This window comes from Mustelus asterias, chromosome 16 (genome assembly GCF_964213995.1).
Source record: "Mustelus asterias chromosome 16, sMusAst1.hap1.1, whole genome shotgun sequence".
NCBI classification, from domain to species: domain Eukaryota; kingdom Metazoa; phylum Chordata; class Chondrichthyes; order Carcharhiniformes; family Triakidae; genus Mustelus; species Mustelus asterias.
Window position 1 is genome coordinate 24,684,625 of NC_135816.1, and position 22,851 is coordinate 24,707,475.

Sequence of the window (22,851 nt, forward strand, 5' to 3'; positions counted from 1 at the left end):
ATTCAATCTAAAAGAAATCCTTTCATTTTATTCTAAACGCTCGATCAATTTAGATTTGATCTTAAAGGTGTAGACTAATTAGAAAGTTTTAAAAAATCTTAAATGACAATTTTTCTCCAAATGGTAAAGAGCAAGGCAAACTTTTTAGCCAGTCTAAATACTGAATTTGAAAGGAATTTGTGTGTTATAATTCTTAATAGACTCTTTTGAGTCATATTTCTGATGTTGGATTTGGGTGGACACATCTCATCATTAAATTGACTTCTAGGTGTGTGTCAGTTAAGAAGTTTAGCTCAATAGCTTGAACAGTATGTTCAATTTGTTTTAAAAGTTGAAATGCTTTGGTATTTAGAATACAGTATTTTGATTCATAGAATCATAGAAACCCTACAGTGCAGAAAGAGGCCATTTGGCCCATCGAGTCTGCGCCGACCACAATCCCACCCAGGCTCCACCCCCATATCCCTACATATTTACCCGCTAATCCCCCTAACGTACACATCGCAGGACTCTAAGGGGCAATTTTTAGCATGGCCAATCAACCTAACCCGCACATCTTTGGACTGTGGGAGGAAACCAGAGCACCTGGGGAAAACCCACGCAGACACGAAGAAAATGTGCAAACTCCACAACAGTGACCAAGCCGGGATTCGAACCCAGGTCCCTGGAGCTGTGAAGCAGCAGTGCTAACCGCTGTGCTACCGTGCTGCCCAGTTAATTAAGGTTTTTTTTACTTTTGTGTGTTGTGAGCAAAGATACTCCAATTCAATTTTGGATGGAATTCAAGTGATCTGAAATTGAATTCTTCTTTAAATTTCAACTTTCTCAATTAATTTTGGTTTCCATATAAAAAAGAATACCGAGGCACTGGAGAAAGTACAGGAGAAGTGCTGTCATCACCCTGTTCAAAAATCCATTGGGCTCTCTCTTCTTGCAAATTACTGCCCCATCTCCAGCTTTCCTTCTCCAAAATCTTTGAACTTTTTGTCACAACTCAGATTAGTGCCTATCTTTCTCAGGAACTCTGTCTTGAAACCTTCTGATCAGGTTTCCCCCACTGTACCAAAACAGCTCTTGGCAAAATCGTAAATAACATATGTGACTGTGACAGGGGTTAACTATCTCTCCTTTCTCAACTTGTCTGCAGCCTTTGACATAATTGACCATACCATCCTCCTCCAAAGCCTGCTGTCCAGCTGGGTGGGATTATACTCACTAAGTTCCATCCTTTTTTTCTACCTAATTGTATTCAAAGTATCTCTTGTATTAGCATCTCTTCCTGTTCCTGCATGGTTACCTCCGGTGACACACACACACACACACACACACACACACACACACACACACACACACACACACACACACACACACACACCCCCCCCGATGCCCCTTGGTGACATCATCCAAAAACAATGCAGTTTCCACGTGTACAATAATGACACCTTGCTCTACCTCACCAACTACTCCCTACAATCAGCCCTTTCACTGACTCTTAGATGTCAGGCTGACACTGAGAACAGAAAGTTCCTCCATCTAAATATTGGGAAGAATAAAACCAATGTCTTTGGTGTCCACCACAGATTCATATTCCTAGCCCCAACTCCATCCCTCTCCCTGGCAACTATCTAAGGCTGAAGCAGACTGTTTGTGACCTAGATGTCACATTTGAGCCCAAGATCTTCAACCACAGATTCACTCTGTCACAAAGGCTGCCTATTTCCACCTCCGTAATATCACCCAAATCTTTGTCTCAGATTATCTGCTGAAACCCTCATCTGAATCTTTGTAACTTCTCGGCTTAGCTATTCCAACTCCTTGCCAACCTCCCATGTTGATACCCTCCAAGCTTGAGGTCATCCAAAATTCTCCCAGTGTCATACAAGTCCGAGGGTGATATCACCTGTGTTCACTAACCTATAGTAACTCTGGGTGAAGTAAAGCCTTTATTTGAGAATTCTCATTCTTGTTTTCAAATCTCTCTCTGGCCTCAACATTCCCAAACCCACACCTCACTCCCCCAAATTTCTGTAATCTCCTCCATCCCTAGAACCTTTTTTAAATTCTGGCCTCCAATTTTTATTGCTCCACCACTGGCAGCAGCGTCTTCAGCTGCAAAGTCTGAAGCTTTTAACCCCCTCAGTCCCTATTCCTCTTTTTCTTCTTTCAAGATGTCCTTTAAAGCCTGCCTCTTCCACCAAGCATTTGGTCGCCTGGCCTAATGTATCTTGGGGTTAGGTAACAAATTATTTGTTTGATTGTAAAGCTTGTTGGAATATTTTGTGTTGAACGCGCTATAGAAATGCAAGTTTGTTCTAATACTTTGTAAATAGTGTAGTTCTCTGAAGCTTGCAAATTCCAATACATTCCTAATATTTCATGGTTTAATTGAGGCAGTGGAAATTGATACAGCACTTAAAAAATATACTGCTGATGCTCATTTGCAAACAATGTTTGAGTGTATTGCAAAGCAATTCAATTGAATGATACGTTGGACAGTAAAATAATGATTTTTAAAAAACTATTTATGAAGTTCCAATTTGGAGATTGTATTCTGAATTGTTAGAAATTATGCAGCTATGTATGGTTTAAAACTGATGAGTTTCTTATGCAGTGTGGGAACAGAATAGATTAATAATATCAGTCTGACAAACAAAGGATTAGTGAGAGCTTCATAAGAAAGCAACTAGTCATATATCTAAAACAAGCAAAATTAAATGATGGGCAGGTGGTGGCTGAGGGCAGCAAAACTGCCAAAAAATTAAATCGCTACTTTGCAGTAAGTAAATGCTGAAAATGAAGATGTGGCTAAATGCTGATGGAATAGCAACTTCAAAAATCACAAAGCCAAGGCAAGTTGCAGGACTAGATTAGGCCCTAGGCTCTTGTAAATTACCACGCCTTAACTTGTTTGAAATGATAATTAGAAATCCTTTTGAGTGATGGGTTAATTAGAGATAGTAGCTAGCTTGGTTTCACGAATTGCAGATCATGTTTAACCAATGTACTGGACTTGAGGAAGCTATAAGAGGAACAGAATGACTGCTTGTGGCGCCAAGGGAGCATATGACTGGGTGTGGCATCAAGGAACCCTAGCACAATTGAGGTCAGTGGGAATGGGAATTGGGGTGGGATGGTGGTGTTGGTGAGGAGGGAGATTCTCCAACTGGATGGAGCCATAAAGTAAAGTTAAAGTTTGTTTATCAGTCACAAGTAAGTCTTACATTAACACTGCAATGAAGTTACTGTGAAATTCCCCTAGTCGCCACACTGTTCAGGTCAATGCACCTAACCAGCATGTCTTTCAGACTGTGGGAGGAAACTGGAGCACCCGGAGGAAACCCATGCAGACACGGAGAATGTGCAAACTCCACACACTGGCCCAGTAACAGTAACTAGCACAAGGAAAGATGATTGTGGTTGTTGGAGGTCAATCATCTCAGTCCGACGATTTCATTTCAGGAGCGCATTGGGGTAGTGTCCTAAGCCTAACCATCTTTGGCTGCTTCATCAATGACCTTCTGGCCATCATAAGGTCAGAGATGGGATGTTCACTGATGATTGTGCAATGTTCAGTGCCATTTGTGACTCCTCGTACTGAAGGCGTAAGTATCCATGTGCAGAATGACCTGAATAACATTGAGGCTTGGAACTTCTGAGTGGCAATTAACATTCGGACCACACTATTTCTAGCTCCTCCCATGTTGAACACCATTTGGAAGAAGCACTGAGGGTAGTAAGGGCCCCAAATATACTTTGGGTTGGGGGCTTCAATGCCCATCACCAAGAGTGGCTCAGTAGCACTGACTGAATTGGCCATAACTTATCTGCCAGACTGATCCTGAGTGAAGTGGGAATGCTTGCAGATCATTATCCAGTGCTCAGTGCCATTGCAGCTCCTCTTGATGCTGAAGCAATCTTTGTCCATAAAACCTGGACAGCATTCAGGTCTGGACTGATAAATGACAAGCAACATGTGCCTTGAGTGCCAGGCAATGACCAATTCCAACAAGAGGAAATGTAGCCATTTCCCATTTGCATTCAGTGGCAAAATTCCATACTATCAAAATCCTAAGTGTTACTGTTGATCAGAAACATTACGGAATCAGCCATATAAATACTCTGGCCACAGGTCAGAGGCTGGGAAATCTTTGGTGTGTAGCTCATCTAGCTCCCTCAGGCCTGTCCACCACTTTCTTGGATAATTATAGTTCCATCAACACTTCAAACTTGACACCATCCAGGATAAAGCAACCTACTTGATCAGCACCCCACCCAGCAACTTAAACATCCACTCACTCCACCACCAGTACACTAGTGTGTACCATCTATAAGATTAACTGCAGTAACTCAGCAAGGCTCCTTCTCCCTGTGTCAGTATGGGTTTCCACCCACAGTCTAACAATATGCAGGTTAGGTGGATTGGCCATAGTAAATTGCCCCTTAGTGTCCAAAGATATGGTAGGTGAGGTGGATTAGCCATGGTAAATGGAGTTACCATAATAGGATGGTGGGACTCTTGGTGCAGACTTGTTGGACCTCTTTTCTGCACTGTTGAGGTTCTATGGACTGCACCTTCCAAACTTGTGACCGGTACACCTGAGAAAGATCAGAGCAATAGACACATGGGAGCAGTATTGTGAAGTTCTTGGGAAGAAACATTTGGAATCAAAACTACATATGCTGTTCAAACATAGATTTCTTCACCTTCTAAACTCTCTCTGGTGGGAGATGTGTATGGTAGACTTAAGTGTACAAAATGCACAATGCATTTTCTGTACATTAACACCACTTGCAAGGTTTCCTTCAAATCATACACCATCCTGACTTGAATCTGTAATCCTGTTCCTTCACAGTTGCTGGGTCAAAGAGGTAAGAGATTATCGTGCAAGATTAAAGCACATGGGATTGGGGAAGTGTATTGAAATGGATAGAAAACTGGTTAGCAGAGAGGAAACAAAGAGTAGGAATTAATGGGTTCTTTTCAAATTAGCAGGCAGTAACTAGTGGGGTGCCACAGGAATCACTGCTGGGACCCCAGATATTCACCCCATGTATATTAATGATTTGGATGAGGGAACAAAATATAACATCTCAAAGTTTGCAGATGATACCAAGTTGGGTGGGAGGGTGAACTGTGACAAGGATGCAGAGATCCTTCAGCATGATTTGGACAGGTTGGATGAGTGGGCTAATCAATGGCAGATGCAGTATAATTTGGATAAAGGTGAGGTTATTCACTTTGGAAGCAAAAACAAGAAGGCAGATTACTACCTGACTGGCTGTAAATTGAGAGAGGGGAGTGTGCAGTGGGACCAGAAGGTAAGCATGCAGGTGCAGTAGGTGGTAAAGAAGGCAAATGGTATGTTGGTCTTCATTGCGAGAGGTTTCAAGTACAGGAGCAGGGATGTGTTGTTGCAATTATACAGGACCTTGGTGAGGCCACACCTAGAGTATTGTATGCAGTTTAGTCTCCTTTTCTGAGGAAAGATGTTCTTGCTTTCAAGTGCAGCTAGGCTGATTCCGGGGATGGCGGGACTGATATATGAGGAGAGATTGACTAGATTAGGATTGTTTTTGCTGGAGTTCAGATGAATGAGGGGGGATCTCATAGAGACTTATAAAATTCTAACAGGACTAGACTGGGTCAATGCAGGAAGGATGTTCCTGATGGTGGGGGAGTCCAGAACCAGGGGTCACAGTCTGAGGATACAGGGTAGACCATTTAGGACGGAGGTGAGGAGACATTTCTGCACCCAAAGACGGGTGAGCCTGTGGAATTCATTACTACCGTAAGTAGTTGATGCCAAAACATTGAATGTATTCAAGAGGTGGCTAGATATAGCACTTGGGGCAAATGGGATCAAAGGTTATGGGGAGAAAGCTGGAATTAGGCTGTTGAGTTGGGCGATCAGCCATGATTGTGATGAATGGCGGAGCAAGCTCGAAGGGCCGAATGGCCACCTCCTGCTCCTATCTTCAGTGCTTCTATGTAAAGCCTTGGAACCCTTTTTCTAACAGCACTCTGATGTACCTACACTAGATAGGCTGGAGCAATTAAAGAAGATGGCTCATTGTCACTGTCTCAAGGGCAGTAAGGGATGTGCAACAACTGCTGGCTTTGCAGTGATGCCCACATCCCAAAAAGGAGAAAAAAAATGGTGCAGTGCAGCATCCCTCTTCAAGAAGTGTTGTTATTCCCTCACCAAATTCCCTGGCAGCCTGGATTTGTAATTCTTGTCTGCCTCACTTCTATATGTCATCCAGCTGAAAACTACCATCTCCTTAACAGTGGCACTGAGTGTTTCTGAGAGCTGCCTTTGTACTAGTTGTTGTTTGGAGTGAATTATATCCTCTACGCTACTAACTAATGTTAATTGTTTTCTCTCTTTCCTGTCCTACACCTTTATGTGGCATTGCCTCATACTGATTCTTTTCCGTAACTTTCTTGGCAAATAAAACCGTTATCATTTGCATAGCAGTTATTTTCCCCCACATCGGGGATACTGTGCACCATTGCAAAATTCGATGATGAAAGCCTTGTTCCTTGATGCAGCTTTCTTACTGAAGTTAGTCAAGGTGCCATCATTAATCGTGAGAATGTTTGCCAATATCACAAGCATGTAACAGCTGTTTGGCTGGTGTCCACAGAGATGGCAATCACAGGCACAGTGATGGAAAATGAATAAAGCTGCATCATGTGTAAAGTTGAAGATTGTTATATAACTGACTGCAATAATCTCTAAACGGCATCATGTGATGTGCAAGTGACACTTCTTGCCTTGATGAAAGTTTAGATATATACCAAGATGATTAGAGGTTTAGATAGGGTGGATAGTGATAGCCTTTTTCCTCTGATGGAGAAATCCAGCACGAGGGGGCATGGCTTTAAATTGAGGGGGGGTAGTTATAGAACCGATGTCAGGGGTAGGTTCTTTACCCAGAGGGTGGTGAGGGATTGGAATGCCCTGCCAGCATCAGTTGTAAATGCGCCTAGTTTGGGGGCGTTTAAGAGATCCGTAGATAGGTTCATGGACGAAAAGAAATTGGTTTAGGTTGGAGGGTCACAGTTTTTTTTTTTAACTGGTCGGTGCAACATCGTGGGCCGAAGGGCCTGTTCTGCGCTGTTATGTTCTATGTTCTATGTTCTAAGATGCTTACATTATATATAATTCACTCAAATCCATACATGGCCAGTATTTACTATGGCTGATTGGCCATTTCATACTTTACTCTTTGTATCACAAAATCAAATCTATCTGTCCGGTCTGGATACTTTTATCATGGACTGAAAGATATGTGCACTTATCTTTCAGTCCTATCTACAGTAGATGACACTTGGTAGGTACATTTTATTATTTAATTTTTTTTGTGATTAATGTGTTATGGTTCAGATTAGAAACTCCAAAGTGTTTTATAAAGCCTGCCTGAATCATAAGTTTTGAATTTGGCTAGGATAAGCATGAGATGTTTCACTTCGGGTATGATTCAAGTGACCCACTAGGAAACTTTTATCAAACAAAGTTTATTTAGGAATATAGTTAACATGTATGGTAAGAAAATTAGCAAGAACTATTAACAATTACAAACAATCATGATAATGTATAACCCTTAATGAATATATATAAGCTGCCCCAATCAAAACGAACCACCATAGACAAAATACCCTTCTTCACAGGTTTAACACAGCACAGACTAATGCCCATGTGATACTAGGATCGAGGCTGTTAGTCGAATTGAGCAGTGAAATGCTCTTGAGACTCCGAACAGTTTGAAGACAAGACAGCTTCCCAAAACACCAGAGAGACTCTGGTCCAGCCCCCAACAGGAGTTTAAGAGCCGTGGGGTTATGCTGCAACTGTACAGGACCTTGGTGAGACCACATTTGGAATATTGTGTGCAGTTCTGGTCACCTCACTATAAGAAGGATGTGGAAGCGCTGGAAAGAGTGCAGAGGAGATTTACCAGGATGCTGCCTGGTTTGGAGGGTAGGTCTTATGAGGAAAGGTTGAGGGAGCTAGGGCTGTTCTCTCTGGAGCGGAGGAGGCTGAGGGGAGACTTAATAGAGGTTTATAAAATGATGAAGGGGATAGATAGAGTGAACGTTCAAAGACTATTTCCTCGGGTGGATGGAGCTATTACAAGGGGGCATAACTATAGGGTTCGTGGTGGGAGATACAGGAAGGATATCAGAGGTAGGTTCTTTACGCAGAGAGTGGTTGGGGTGTGGAATGGACTGCCTACAGTGATAGTGGAGTCAGACACTTTAGGAACATTTAAGCGGTTATTGGATAGGCACATGGAGCACACCAGGATGATAGGGAGTGGGATAGCTTGATCTTGGTTTCAGATAAAGCTCGGCACAACATCGTGGGCCGAAGGGCCTGTTCTGTGCTGTACTGTTCTATGTTCTATTAACAACAGCAGGTTTTCACCCTTCAGGAAAACAAGTTCTTGTTTTTAGCTAACCAACAGAATTTTCAAAACAACAGGGAGAGAGGGAAAACACTTCTTTTTAGCTTGTGTCCCTTCTAAAACTAAAAACACAAACCTGCAGCTCCAAACAAACTGAAAATGAAATTTTCTGAGCTGCCCACAGTTTTTTCTCCTCCCAACAATGACCACCTACGGCCGCGAACGTGAATTTTTAAAAATCTCTTAAAGGTACACTAACATCACAAGTGGAAGAAACACAAAATTCTGTTCACTTCGAAATTGATTTCCTTTTCCTACTTTACTCACTTGGCTGCACCATGGACCATTCTTAGTTGAGGTATTGGAGATGTAACTTGTTTGCAGGCCTGGGTCATTGTATTTTAAATGTCCAACAAAGTTGTGTGTACAAGTAGTTTAAGATGCACTTTCAGGTGTTTATACCAGCAATTTTCCATTGGTTTACCATCATCAGCCTTGTGCATAAACAATACCTTCCTTTTAAAATGCTGTATAAATCTAATAAAACGTCCCAAGGCACTTCACAGGGGCATTATAAAAAAAGCATGACCACATGAGTCATCTATCAGATGGCTAAAAGTTTGGTCAAAGATGTACGTTTGTAGAAGATTCTGGACTGAGGAAAGCAAGATAGAGAGGTGGAGAGATATGGGAAGGGAACTCCGCAGCCTTGGTCTGAAGCAACTGAAGGTGCGGCCACTGTGGGGCGATTAAAATTGGGGATGCTCAGAAGGTCAAAGTTACATGAATGTAGTCACTTTGTGTTAAGGGGCTGGTGATAGCGATGGGGGAGAGAGATCATGAATAGATCTGAAACCCAGGATACAACCTAGGTACTGGAAACGGCAAAAGCATACCATGCCAAGTTGATCCTGCAAAATCGTCCTTGCTAACATCAAAGAGAATGCAGCACAGGAACAGGCCCTTCAGCCCACCAAGCTTGCGCCTATATGCAGTTTCTAACCCTCTGCTCACCTCCCGTTCATCTTTATACAATCAGATAGCAGTGGTGAGGCATTGAAGGACTATGATGTGGTCAGCTTGTCAAAGGCTGCAGGTATGCTGGGAAGGACCGGGAGGAAAAGCCTACTTGTGTCATTGTCAGGTAGGATGTAATTATGTGATTTTTGAAAGAGCTGTTTCAGCACTGGATGGTCAGAATATGAAGGATACAAACGTGGGAGTTCTTGGAAAGATGAGCATGGATTTGGGAGATGACAATATGTTCCAAGACTTTGGACAGAAATTGAATTTTGAAATGGGCCAGTGGTTTGTAAGCACATTTGGGCCAAGAATTTTTTTTTGTGGCGAGAGGTGATGGCAGGTTTGAGAGAGAGAAAAATGTTAACTTCAGCTAACCTTGGATTCTGGATATGAAATTGGGTACCCAACAATTCAGTGGAATAGGGTCAAGGGAGCAGAAATTGGAATTTTTGGGCAAGATGAGCCTGGAAATGGCATGAAGGCAGATGGTAAAGAAACTAGAGCAAGGTGCAATTCAGGGCTGGTGTGGTAGTTGGGAGACGGGAGTGGGGACGGCAAAGAGAGAGCTTCAGAGCAAGTTTAGCCAGATGGACTAGTGGGAGGGAAGGACGTGGCAGAAGTGGCTGATCAGGTGGTTTTCATTTTACTGACACCGAAATTGACTCTCGTTGCTGGAAGAGACATTTAAGAAGATGGTTTGCAGGGTAGAAAAGAAGCCAGAGGTTATCTTTGCATTCCAGGATGATCCTAGAACAGTAAGCAGTTTTAACAGATGAGCAAAGGACCTGTTAAGAACATATCGTTAATAAAAGCAGGAGGAGGCCATTTGGCCCCTCAGACCTGCCTCTCGATGTAGTTGGATTGTGGCTAACCTGATTGTGGCTTTAACTCCACTTTCCTGCCTGTGACCTTCTCCCCCACCCCCAAAAAAACCTTGACTCATTTGTGGATCAAAAATCTGTCTAACTCAGCCTCAAGCATATTCAGTGACTCAGTTCCCATTGCTTGCTAGGGAAAAAAATTTCAAACTCTCTGAAAAGAAATTCCTTCTCATTTCCATCTTAAATGGAAGACCCCTTATTTTGATACTTTGTCCCCTGGTTCTAGATTCCCCCCAATGAGGGGAAACGTTCTGTCAACATTTACTCTATCAAGCTCCCTCAGAATCTTTTATGTTTCAATAAAATCACCTCTAATTCTTCTAAATGTCAATGAATATAGGCCTAACCTACCCACTCTTTCCTCATGAGACATCCTTAACCCCAGGAATCAACCTCCTCAATGTTTGTGAATCGCCTGTAATGCAAATACATCCAAAATTGTGTGCAAAACTCTAGGTGTGGTGTCACCAATGCCTTGTATGGTTGTAGTAAGAATTTCCTACTCCATCCCCTTGCAAGAAATATTAATGTCCCATTTGCCTTCATCATTACTTGCTATATCTACGTGCTAACATTTTGTGAATCATGCGTGAGGATACCTAGATCCCTGTACACCACAGCATTCTGCAGTCTCTCAACTAAAATTTGCTTTTCTATTGTTTCTGCCATTTTCATATGTTATACTCCATTTGCCGTATTTTTGCCCATTCACTTAACCTACCTATGTCCATTTGCAATCTCTGCCCTTGTCACAATCCGTTTTTTCCTACCTTTGAATCTTCGGTAAATTTAGCTGCTATCCATTCTTTTCTTCATTCAAATTATGAATATGGATTGTAAGCAAGGCCCCAGCGCGGATCCCTGTACCACCCTATTAAGTACAGATTGCCAACCTGAAAATGACCCATTTATCTCAGCTATTTACTGCTAGTTAGCAAATCCTCTATCCATACTAATATATTACCCCCAACTCTTGGCACTATATTTAATGCATTTTGCAAATCCACCTACACAACGTACTGGTTCCCCTTTATCCATCTTGCTTGTTACTACTTCAAAGAACTTGAGTAAACTTGTCAAATACGATTTCCCTTTCATAAAACCATGTCAACTGCTTGATTGGAATATGATTTTTTAAATGTCCTGCTACGACTATGTTAATGGATTCTAACATTTTCCCAATGGTGTATGTCAGGTTAACTGGTCTAAAATTTAATGTTTTGTTTCCCTCCTTTCTTGAAAACTTCACAGTTTTCTAATCTGCTTGGAACTATCCAGAATTTAGAGATTTTGGAAGATTATAATCAATGCATCCATTATCTCTACAGTCAGTTCTTTTAGAAAACCTAGGATGCAGGCCATCTGGTCAACCTCTGTCCCATTATTTTCCCACTTTTCTCTCCTGATAAGTTCACCTCTCCCTTTCATTGATGCCTTGACAGATAGAAGGTACTCGTTTAAAGCCATTTCCTTGTTTCCTATTAATTCCCTTCTCAACCTCTGACGGATCAAGGAGAGTTCTCCTTTTTATATACTCGTAGAAGCCCTTGCTGCTTATTTTTATTTCTTCCGAGTTTACTCTTGTATTCTAATTTCTCCTAATTTTTTATTCATCCTTTACCAGTTTCTAAAATTTTGCTAGTCTTCTGGCCTAACGCTAATCTTCACAGTATATGCCTTTTCTTTCAATTTTAACCTATCCTTAACTTAGTTAGCCAGGGATACTGCCTCCTTCTCATAGAATCTTTCGAATTTGTATTTATTGTTTTAAATGATCCAGCCGCAGTGGATGACTAAATCAGTTGTCCGTCATATCAAGTCAGTTTCTGGGACTTGAAGCAACAACCAAGGTGAGGAAACTAGTGGTTTTATTGGGGAGTAGGGCAAAGGTGAGGGTGTGGTTGAGCAAATCTGTAGCTGCAGGAATGTTGCTGGGAACAGTGGGCGAAATAGTTCAGAATTTGAAACTTCATACAAGTGAATTAGGTTTTTTAGGAAGGAATATAGGAGGAAGTAGAGTTGGTATGGAAGAAGATGCAGATGGAGGGTAGTACAAGGAATCAGATGGCCTTATCGGTCTTTGATATGATGCAATTATGCGTAAGATGGCATGGTCAACTGGGCAACTGTGAATGTGTTGGGAAGTGTAATGTCCACACTATGCTAGGATTTGTGGGTTTTACACAAAGAAAATACATAGTTTGCACACGTAGATTCAGACTAACAATAACAGATTTATTCCTGAAGTCCTTGCCTGTCCAGAGTACAAACAAAACAGCAGCCTGTGCAACACCCTGATGGCATCATCATCAATTCATGCAATCAGCTCTTAAAGCAATCTGCAACCCACTTAAGTATGATATCCCTCTCCCTTTAATTTGGTGGTCATGACAACAAATTACTGTCATGTTATATATCGGATCAATAGTACTTTAGACACAGTACTATGCACCATTAATCATTATACAGAGTCAATAAGAAAGTCGATTAGGAGGACATCTCTTTCTCTTTAGTTGTACGCAATGTTCTAGAATTTGGCTGTCCTTGACCCGAGAAGTATGATTTGGAACTTCTGTAGACACTTCCTCTCTTGGAACTAATTCAGCATCATTCTCACGTGGTAGAGCTAAGGCACAATCATCAGATACCTCCGATTCAACTAAGTTTTCCATAGTATTATTTGCAACACTAGGGACTAAGTAATTGGTATTTCTGAAGATGATTCTGAGAAATCATTCTGAAATGACATTTGGTCAGCCTGGTGTCAGCAAATTAGTTCATCTTCAATTTGAACCATGTAAGAAATTGGACCTGTTTTTGCCAAAACTATGGCTGGTACCCATTTCTCACTCGTGGTATAATTACGTGCTAATGCTTAATCTCATAGAGCTCTCAGAACCCCTACAGTGCAGAAGGAGGCCAGGGACACGGGTTCAATTCCTGGCTTGGGTCACTGTCTGTGTGGAGTCTGCACGTTCTCCCCGTGTCTGCGTGGGTTTCCTCCAGGTGCTCTGGTTTCCGCCCACAATCCAAAAGACGTGCTGGTTAGGTGCATTGGCCATGCTAAATTCTCCCTCCATGTACCCGAACAGGCGCCTGATTGTGGTGACCAGGGGATTTTCACAATAACTTCATTGCAATGTTAAAGTAAGCCTACTTGTGACAAATAAACTTAAATCCAAGGCTGGAATTGAACCCGGGTCACTGGTGCTGTTTGGCAGCAGTGCTAACCACTGTGCCACCGAAAGTTCTAGGACTGTTTAGAAGAACAAGATGTAAGCCTGTGTGTTACGAACTGACTTCGAAGAGGGGATTTAAGTCTAAGAGGAATATTGCTTGAATTGGAACTAATAAGAACTTAAGAACTAGGAGTAGGCCATCTGGCCCTTCGAGCCTGCTCTGCCATTCAATAAGATCATGGCTGATCTTTTCGTGGACTCAACTCCACTCACCATAACCCTTAATTCCTTTACTGTTCAAAAATCTTATCTATCCTTGCCTTAAAAACACAATGCGTTCGCCTCAACTGCTTCACTGGGCAGGGAATTCCACAGATTCACAACCGTTTTGTGTGAAGAAGTTCCTCCTCAACTCGATCCTAAATCTGCTCCCCCTTATTTTGAGGCCATGCCCCCTAGTTCTAGTTTCACCCGCCAGTGGAAACAACTTCCCTGCTTCTATCTTGTCTATTCCCTTCATAATATATGTTTCTATGAAATCTCCCCTCATTCTTCTGAATTCCAATGAGTATAGCCCCAGTCTACTCAGTCTCTCCTCATAAGCCAACCCTTTCAACTCCAGAATCAACCTAGTGAATCTCCTCTGCACCCCCTCCAGTGCCAGTATATCCTTTCAGAATCTATTAGTATAACTAATATGTTAATAGTTAAGAACTGTATGTTGTCATGTTTAAATATTGTTCAATTGGTAAACGTTAAGCTAATTTGTTGGTTATAGTTAAACTGTATTAAATAAAGCTTGTTTTGCTAAAGGCTTCCTAGTGTGTCAACAGAATCACACCTGGAGTGAAACACCTTATCCTCACTGCCAAAATAGCAAATAGTTGGGGTCTAGTTTCACTTCATAATATACCTTGGGGTTTTTGATCTCTAACCCGTGCTATCAAGCAACATGAGCTTAGCAATAACTTGCTCATTGACACTCAGTTTGGGTTCCACCAGGGCCACTCAGCGCCTGACCTCATTACAGCCTTGGTTCAAACGTGAACAAAAGAACTGAACTTCAGAGGTGTGGTGAGAGTAACTGCTGTTGACATCAAGGCCACGTTTGACCAAGGGTGGCATCGACGAGTCCTGGCAAAACAGGAGTTAGTGGGAATCAGTGGGAAAACTCTCCGCTGGTTGGAGTCATACCTAGCACAAAGGAGGATGGCTGTGATTATTGAAGGTTAGCTACCTCAGCTCCAGGAAATCACTGCAGAGGTTCCTCAGGATAGTGTCCCAGACCCAATCATCTTCAGCTACTTCCATCATAAGGTCAAAATTAGGGATGTTCACTCAACATTAATGATTGCACAATGTTCAACACCGTTCGCGGCGACTCATACTCAAGCAGTGCGTGTCCAAATACAGTAAGACCTGAACGATATCTAGGCTTGGGCTGACAAGTGGCAAGTAAGATTCCCACCACACAAGTGCCAGGCAATCCAACAAGAGAGAATCTAACCATCGCTCTTTGACATTCAATGGCATTATCATCGCTGAATCACCCACTATCGACACCTTGGCAGTTACCATTGACCAGAAACTGAACTGAACATATACTATGGCTACAAGAGTCGGGCAAAGGCTAGGAATCCTGCAGTGAGTAATTCACCACCTTTACTCCCTCCATCACCGATGCACAGTACCAGCAGTGTGTACTACCCAAAAGGTGCACCCAGGAACTCACCAAGACTCCTTGGCACCTTCCAAAACCACAATTAATACCATCCAGAAGGCCATGGGAACACCACCACCTGGAAGTTCCCTCCCAATTCTTTCACTGTCATTGGGTCAAAATCCTGGAACTGCCTTGTTGGCACTGTTGGTGTACATACAGCACAGGGGCTGCAGTTGGTCAAGAAGGCCGCTCACAACTACTTTCTCCAGGATTATTAGGAATGGGCAATAAATGCTAATCTTACCAGTGATCCCCATATTTCATGAATGAATTTTATAATGTCCTCATAAGTTATACTAGAAGGTCACAATGAAATTAGCAAGTCTCCAAAATCATAGTGTTTGATTGAAAAATTTATTGGTAATGCTTCTGTTCCTTAAAGTCATTGTTTCCATCAACCATCATTTTATTATGAATTTGCCTTTGTTATTTTATCCAAATGGGGGTACTGATGACCTAATTGGTAAAAGATCGGTTTGGAGAAAGTCCTGAACTTGATGTCCGTATAGACCACATAAGACCATACCAAAAGCAACTAACTCATGTCCGTGCTCTATTTTATTTACATTTATTAGCAACTTACTTGCATTGAAATACGCTAGACGCAGCCAGCAAAACAGACAATGAAACTAGAAAAAAGCTGGACCTGGCAGCAGTTGTTTCCAAATGTGAATTTAACACACTTACTGATGTAACATTTGGCACCAATCAGGCCTTCTCAAAAATTGCAGGTTTTAAAAGACTCTTTTAGACTCATGCCATCGACATTTCTTTGAAAACACAACTGGCTGTTTCTTTCTTGTCAGAAACATGAACCGTGAAGATAGAAATGTACTACGAATGAAAGAACGTGAACGAAGAAATCAAGGAATTCAGAATGAAGAGACTTTCGCTGGAAATTCCCCTCTCTTTGCTGAGCCGTATAAAGTACAGGTACAGTAAATATGGGTGAGCAAAGCTAATAATTATCCTTGAACATGCAGCTTATTTAGGACAGGAAGCCATGTGTCCTGACCCTTTCTCTTGTGGTCCTAAAATAGAAATATTATAAAGTTGACAATAGCAAATTTGAAACTGAATAAATAAAAATAAGCCTCGAATATGTGAAAAAACATTTACATGTCTCAAGGTGTTTCAAATTTAACGATTTATTTTGAAATATGGCAATTTTTGTGGATTCCACAGGCACCAAGTGGAAAGTCTTGGCTTCGGAAGTCTTGTGTGAAATGCATTTGATGGGCTTAAGCTAAATCTTTTTGAACATGCTGTACTTTTATTTTCTGTGTGGGTTTGTTTCAGGAAAATAATTGAGTTTTTTCTGCCTCTGAAGGTAATCAATATCTTGCAGTCAAGAGCCACTACTCACCAAAAATCAAAATACCTTTAGTTTTCACAATAGCGTGTGCATCATATATACTTAGGGTAGTTTACTACTTTATTCAGTGTCTTGTGTGCATGCTATGGTCTACTCTATGTAATCTGAATTTCCTGGTTGTTTCATAAATATTAAGGATTGTAAACCTGAGTTTTTTTGAAGATGCTATGATAGTTGCCTTTGCTATAAACTTTATTGCACAAATTGTCATAGTCCAAATTTATAATAAGCAAAGAAAGTTGCAGTCAATATGAAAAAGCCCTACTTTTAGGGGTAAAAGAGGTGTGGGATCAGATTACACAGTTTTCCTGAGTGCATTTTTAAATGGTAATGTTCAATACTATGTTTTGGCTCTGCACTGTGGTTGTACCAATATTCCGTTCTGTTTTATTGTTAGAGCTGCACCTGGTTGTGTAATTTTGCATTCTTGTTGTACAGCTAGAAATCACACTGACCTCTTGGTGGTTTATGATGTAACGATGCAACAGCAGTAATTGAAACAGAAGGCCCTGTAAAAGTGTATATGTAATTCGCCCACGATTGTGATTGTCATGATTCGCACAGTTCCCGCCATATGCTTTGTAGTTGTCAATTGTTGCATTCATCATTGGCTAAACACTTAAAATTGAATTTTCTACTCTTTAATATACTTTTGTTTTTTAAAAAACAGGGACGAACGGAAGATAAACTTTCTAGCAGAATCCAGAGCATGTTGGGAAATTATGATGAAATGAAAGACTTCATAGGAGATAAATCTCTTGAAAAGCTCATATGCATACCCCCCAAAGGGACAGTTCCATCAACTACAGATGAGAAACCTGACCAAGCTTTCTTTGGTGATCAGAGACACGGTACATCTCACCAAAATAGTAAGTGGACTCCAGTAGGTCCAGCAAATTCTGCTCCTGGTACTTCATCACAGTCACAAAAGAGGTCAAGTTCAGGGTTGCAAAGCAGCCATGGCAGTAGCCAAAGACTTAGTGGTGGCAGCAGCAGTAGTGGCAGTAGCAGTAGCCAGAGACACGACCGTGATTCATACAGCAGTCGTAAGAGAAGTGGCCAACATGGATCTGAACATTCAAAATCCCATTCGGTCAGCCCAGCGAAACCACCTGCAGTTTCTTCATCTTTAAGTTCTAGTCATTCCAGATCTCAAGGAAGTGACCACCATAGTAAGGAGCGGCATCGGTCAAAATCTCCTCGAGACCTGGACGCTACCTGGGACTCTCCATCTCGTGTTCACACATTTCCTGCTAGTGGGCAGCATTCTTCGCAGTCATTCACTCCAGCATTGATGTCCAAACCCAACTCCATGTTACAGAAACCCACTGCATATGTAAGGCCTATGGATGGACAGGATCAAGCCCCTAATGAATCATTAGAACCGAAGATTCCTTCCGAGCATTATGGTAACCAGTCTCATGGCAGTAGTCTGGCAGAAATGAAGTCGGGCAACAAAGTACATCTCTCAAAACTAAAAATCCCATCTCAACAAGTGGAGGTAAGTGAATTGTCTCATTTTGTTTTCCAATAATTCAAGAACTGAATTTTGAAGTAATCGAATTGATGTACCCATCTTATCTGACATTAAAAAATGGTATTTTGCTGGCACCATAAGTTCCTTCAAGTAGTTTTAAAACCTCAAATCCAGATTTTATGAACAATACAGAATTTGCAGTTAGTTCAATACAAATCTACGGCCATAAAGGAGTTAGTTTAGCTGCACTTTACTGCTACCTTTATTGTCCCTGCTGAGACAGAATGCACTATTTTATCTTTGCACAGACCCTTAGATCATGACAGTCATGAAACTGACAGTCTCAACTGTAAAGTGAACAGCTTCTGCTTTGAGGTTTCACTCTGACTAGTATAGGAAGGAGTCTGAGCAAAACTGGAATCAGTGGCTATCGCGAAAAATTTCCGCTTGCTGGGGGTCATACCTAGCACAAAGGAAGGTGATTGTGGTTGTTGGAGGTCAATCATTTGTTCTCGGACATCACAGCAGGAGCTCCTCAGGGTAGTGTCTGAGGCCCAACCATCTTCAGCTGCTTCATTAATGAATTTCCTTTCATCATAAGGTCAAGTGGAGATGTTCGCTGATGATTGCACAATGCTCAGCACTATTCGCGACTACCCAGATTCTGAAGCAGTCCATGTCCAAATGCAGCAAAACCTGGACAATATCCAGACTTGAGCTGACAAGTGGCATGTAACATTTCTGCCACACAAGTGCCAGGCAATCACAAAAGCTCTACACTGCACAAGGAGGCCTGCACTGGTTTGATGAAAGAACATTCTACCTAATCCCACTCTCCTGCCTTATCCCCATAACCTTGCACGTTATTTCTTTTCAGATATCAATCCAATTCCTTTTTGAATATCACAATCGAACCTGCCCCCACCACCTTTTTAGGAAGTTCGTTTCGGATTCCAGCCACCCACTGGGTGAAAACGTTTTTCCTCCCATCACTTCTACTCCTTTTGCCCACTATTTTGAATCTTGTCCTCTGGTTTTTGATCTTTTAAATAGGAACAGTTGCTTGCTGTTTACTCTGCCCATGCCCTGAGGATCTTGAGTACCACTATCAAGTCTTCTCAATTTAGCCTTCTTTTCTCTAATGAAAGCAAACCCAACCTCTCCAGTCTATCCTCATAGCTACGGTCGTTTATCCTTGGAATAATTTTTGTGAATCTCCTCTGTACTCTCTCCAATGCCTTCACATTCTTCCTCAAGTATGGCCCCCAGAACTCGATGCAGTACTCCAGAATGAGAAGCCTAACTAATGTCTTATGTAAGTTCAACATGACCTCGTTCCTCAAGTACTCTGCTTCTATTAATAAAGCTTAGGATACCATATTCACCATCCTGACTTGGAAATATATCGCCATTCCTTCACTATTGCTGAGTCAAAATGCTGGAACTCTTGTGGGTGTACCTACACCACATGGACTGCAGTGGTTCATAAATGCAACTCGACACCACCTTCTCAAAGGCTGTTAGGGATGGGCAATAAATGCTGGCCTAGCCAGCAACACCCACATGCCTTGAATGATTTTTTTAAACAAAAAGCTTTTGCTCTACTCTTTTTTTTTAATCAAGGTTGTTTCTGTAACAATGACCCATTTAACATGGATAGGCCATTAGCCTAACTCTCCATCCCCAACCAGAAATTAGTTTAATATCAGGAGTGTTGTGGAGAGCTGGATTCTCATATCAGACTCTCACAGACACTCACTCAAAAGAAGCTCTCTTTCCTGCGCACACATTGTGTCTCTCGCTCTCGCTCGCTCTGTCTGCCTCTCTCTCTACCTCTGGCCCCACCCCCTCACTCTCACACCATCATCCCAGCTTGTTCTTTTGCCCATCCAGACAGCCACAGCCCTCTCTCCCTAACTTCTGAACTACCTATACTCCCTTATCCTCCCCCTCTCTCCCACCTCTCCCTCTCTCTTGCTGTCCATTCCGCAGTTCTCCGGTTTAATTCATTTCACCAGTTGGTTGCCGTCACTCTTGCCCTGACTTTGCTGCTATTTCTAGCTTGTCCAACCTGAGACTAGCTTTTCAGCGCATTGGCTACTGATAGGCTGATTACTACACCTATCAGTAGCCAACAAAGTGAAAAACACCTTTGATTGGAAAAGCTGGAATGACAGCTTTACATAAAACTGCCTAACCGACGGAGGAAGCGCTGGTCTATAATATTGCAGTGAATGAATTTGCAAAACAATAGCTAATTAACCTTTGTTCACCTCTATATATTGTTAGATTGTCATTGTGGATAAGTTAGCAGTAGGTGCTCCACTTACTGTGTAAACGTTTATTTAATTGACCTAATTTAGGAAAACTGATAATTACTGATTATCAGCTTGGTTTGGGCAGTTTTGAAAGAAAATTCTGAAATTCCATATTCGAGCAGGCAGACTGCTGTGTTATGGGAGTAAATGAGGGCTGTCAAGAAGTGCTGCCATCCATCAGAAAGAGCTAATGAGGGCTCATATTTAAATATGGTAAGCAAAGTGGCAAAACAAAAGCTGATAAAGTTGCAGGTGCTTTTAAACTGCATCTTTGGTCAGAACAGAATAGTTGACATTTCAAGGGGCGACATGGTGGCACAGTGGTTAGCACTGCTACCTCAACGCGGGACCTGGGTTCGTTTCTAGCCTTGGGTCACTGTTTGTAAGGAGTCTGCATGGGTTTTCTCCGCATCCTCCAGTTTCCCCCCACAGTCCAGAGATATGCAGGTTAGGTGGATTGCCATGCTAAATTGCCTGTTAGTGCCCCAGGTTGTTTAGGTAAGGTGGATTCGCGGTTAAGGGGATCAATCGGGCGGCCGGCCTGGGTAAGATTCTGAGTCGGTGCAGATCCGATGGGCCGAATGGCCTCCTTCTGCACAGTAGGGATTCTATGATTTCAGCTATGCATTTGGTTTGCACCCGAAATATCAATTTCTCTGTCCTTTCTATTGATGGTGCCTGACTTGAATGTTTCCTGTATTCTCTTGAGTTCTCTCCAGCATCTGCAGGTTTTACTTTATGTATGCAAGGAATAAATTGAGAGACTAAGTAGCTATTTAGCCACGATAACAAAGGGCAGTGGTGTGTGGCAATGTCACTCGACTAGTAACCCAGAGGCCCAATCTAATACTCTGGGGATTTGGGTTCAAATTCCATCATGACAGCTGGTGGAATTTACTTCTATTAATGAAATCTGGAATTGAAATCTAGTATCAGTAATGGTGGCCATGACAGCTATCATTGTTGTAAAAGCCAATGTCCTTTAGGGCAGGAATTCTGCAGAGTTTATCTGGTCTGGCTTCCATGTGACTCCAAGAACATAACAATGTACTGACACCTAATGGCTCTCTGATGTGGCCTAGCAAAACCACTCAGTTCAAGAGCAATTGGGGAGGGGCAACATATGACCATAACACATAGGAGCAGAATTAGGCCACTTAGCCCATCGAGTCTGCTCCGCCATTCAATCATGGCTGATATTTTTCTCATCCTCATTCTCCTGCCTTTTCCCCACAACCTCTGACCCCCTTATCAATCAAGAACCTATCTATCTCTGTCTTAAAGACACTCAATGACCTGGCCTCCACAGCCTTCTGCAGCAAAGAGTTCCACAGATTCACTACTCTCTGGCTGAGGAAATGCCCCCTCATCTCTCTTCTAAAGGATCGTCTCTTTAGCCTGTGGTTGTGCCCTCTGGTTCGAGTTTTTCCTACTAGTGGAAACATCCTCTTCATGTCCACTCTATTCAGGCCTCACAGTATCCTGTAAGTTTCAATAAGATCCCCCCTCATCCTTCTAAACTCCAATGAGTACAGACCCAGAGTCCCTCAACCATTCCGCATACGACAAGCTCTTCATTCCAGGGATCGTTCTTGTGAACCTCCTCTGGATCCTTTCCAAGGCCAGCACATCCTTCCTTGGATACGGGACCCAAAACTGCTCACAATACTCCAAATGGAGTCTGCCCAGAGCCTTCTCCAGCCTCAGAAGTACATCCCTGTTCTTGTATTCTAGCCCTCTCGATATGAATGCTAACATTGCATTTGCCTTCCTAACTGCTGACTGAACCTGGACGTTAACCTTAAGAGAATCTTGAACAGTGACTCCCAAGTCCCTTTGTGTTGCTGATTTCCTAAGCATTTACTCATTTAGAAAATAGTCTATGCCTCCATTCCTCCTTCCAAAGTGCATAACCTCACACTTTTCCACATTGTATTCCATCTGCCACTTCTTTGCCCACTCTCCTAACCTGTCCAAGTCCTTCTGGAGCTGCCGCCACACCCCCCCCCCCCCCCCCCCCCCTCCCCCTCTACATATCTTTGTATCATCTGCAAACTTAGCAGCAGTGCCTTCAGTTCCTCCTTCCAAATATGTTGGTCTTGCCAGTGAAACCTACATCCTATGAGTGGGTAACTATTTTGAATTCTGTTTAGCCTGTTAATGATTCCTGTTTATGATGTTTGCATGAATACAATTCAAAATTTGCTGACTGTGGACTCCAGCAAAGGGAAAAACTGGTTCCTGAAACTTCAAAAATTATGTCACCAGACATGTATTTCCATGTTGCTTTGATTCTGGGATTTAGAAAATGCTGTTTAATGAGTCTTTGGCTTTTTCATGGAATGCTTTCTGATAGGTACCTTTTATTTGTTAGTTTGTTGGCTCACTCATTTAGGCATAAGTGATGTCCAACTCACATGGGATCTGGTTTAAATTTGTTAAAAATGGTGGTGTTTCTGATGC

The 22,851-nt window shown here is 42.1% G+C and overlaps 1 protein-coding gene across 7 annotated transcripts in view; it reads left to right on the plus strand.

The window, feature by feature from the left end:
* Positions 1 to 22,851, plus strand: part of aff4 (AF4/FMR2 family, member 4) — a 93,889-nt gene that overhangs the window by 21,122 nt on the left and 49,916 nt on the right. For 4 of the 7 annotated variants that reach the window (XM_078230767.1, XM_078230765.1, XM_078230766.1 and 1 more), the window contains exons 3-4: positions 16,025 to 16,151; positions 17,264 to 18,094. In XM_078230767.1, the coding sequence (XP_078086893.1) occupies positions 16,025 to 16,151; positions 17,264 to 18,094 (958 nt within the window). Of the gene's footprint in view, positions 1 to 16,024; positions 16,167 to 17,263; positions 18,095 to 22,851 lie in introns of all 7 variants that reach the window. The other 3 variants (XM_078230770.1, XM_078230769.1, XM_078230771.1) reach the window with 1 other exon arrangement.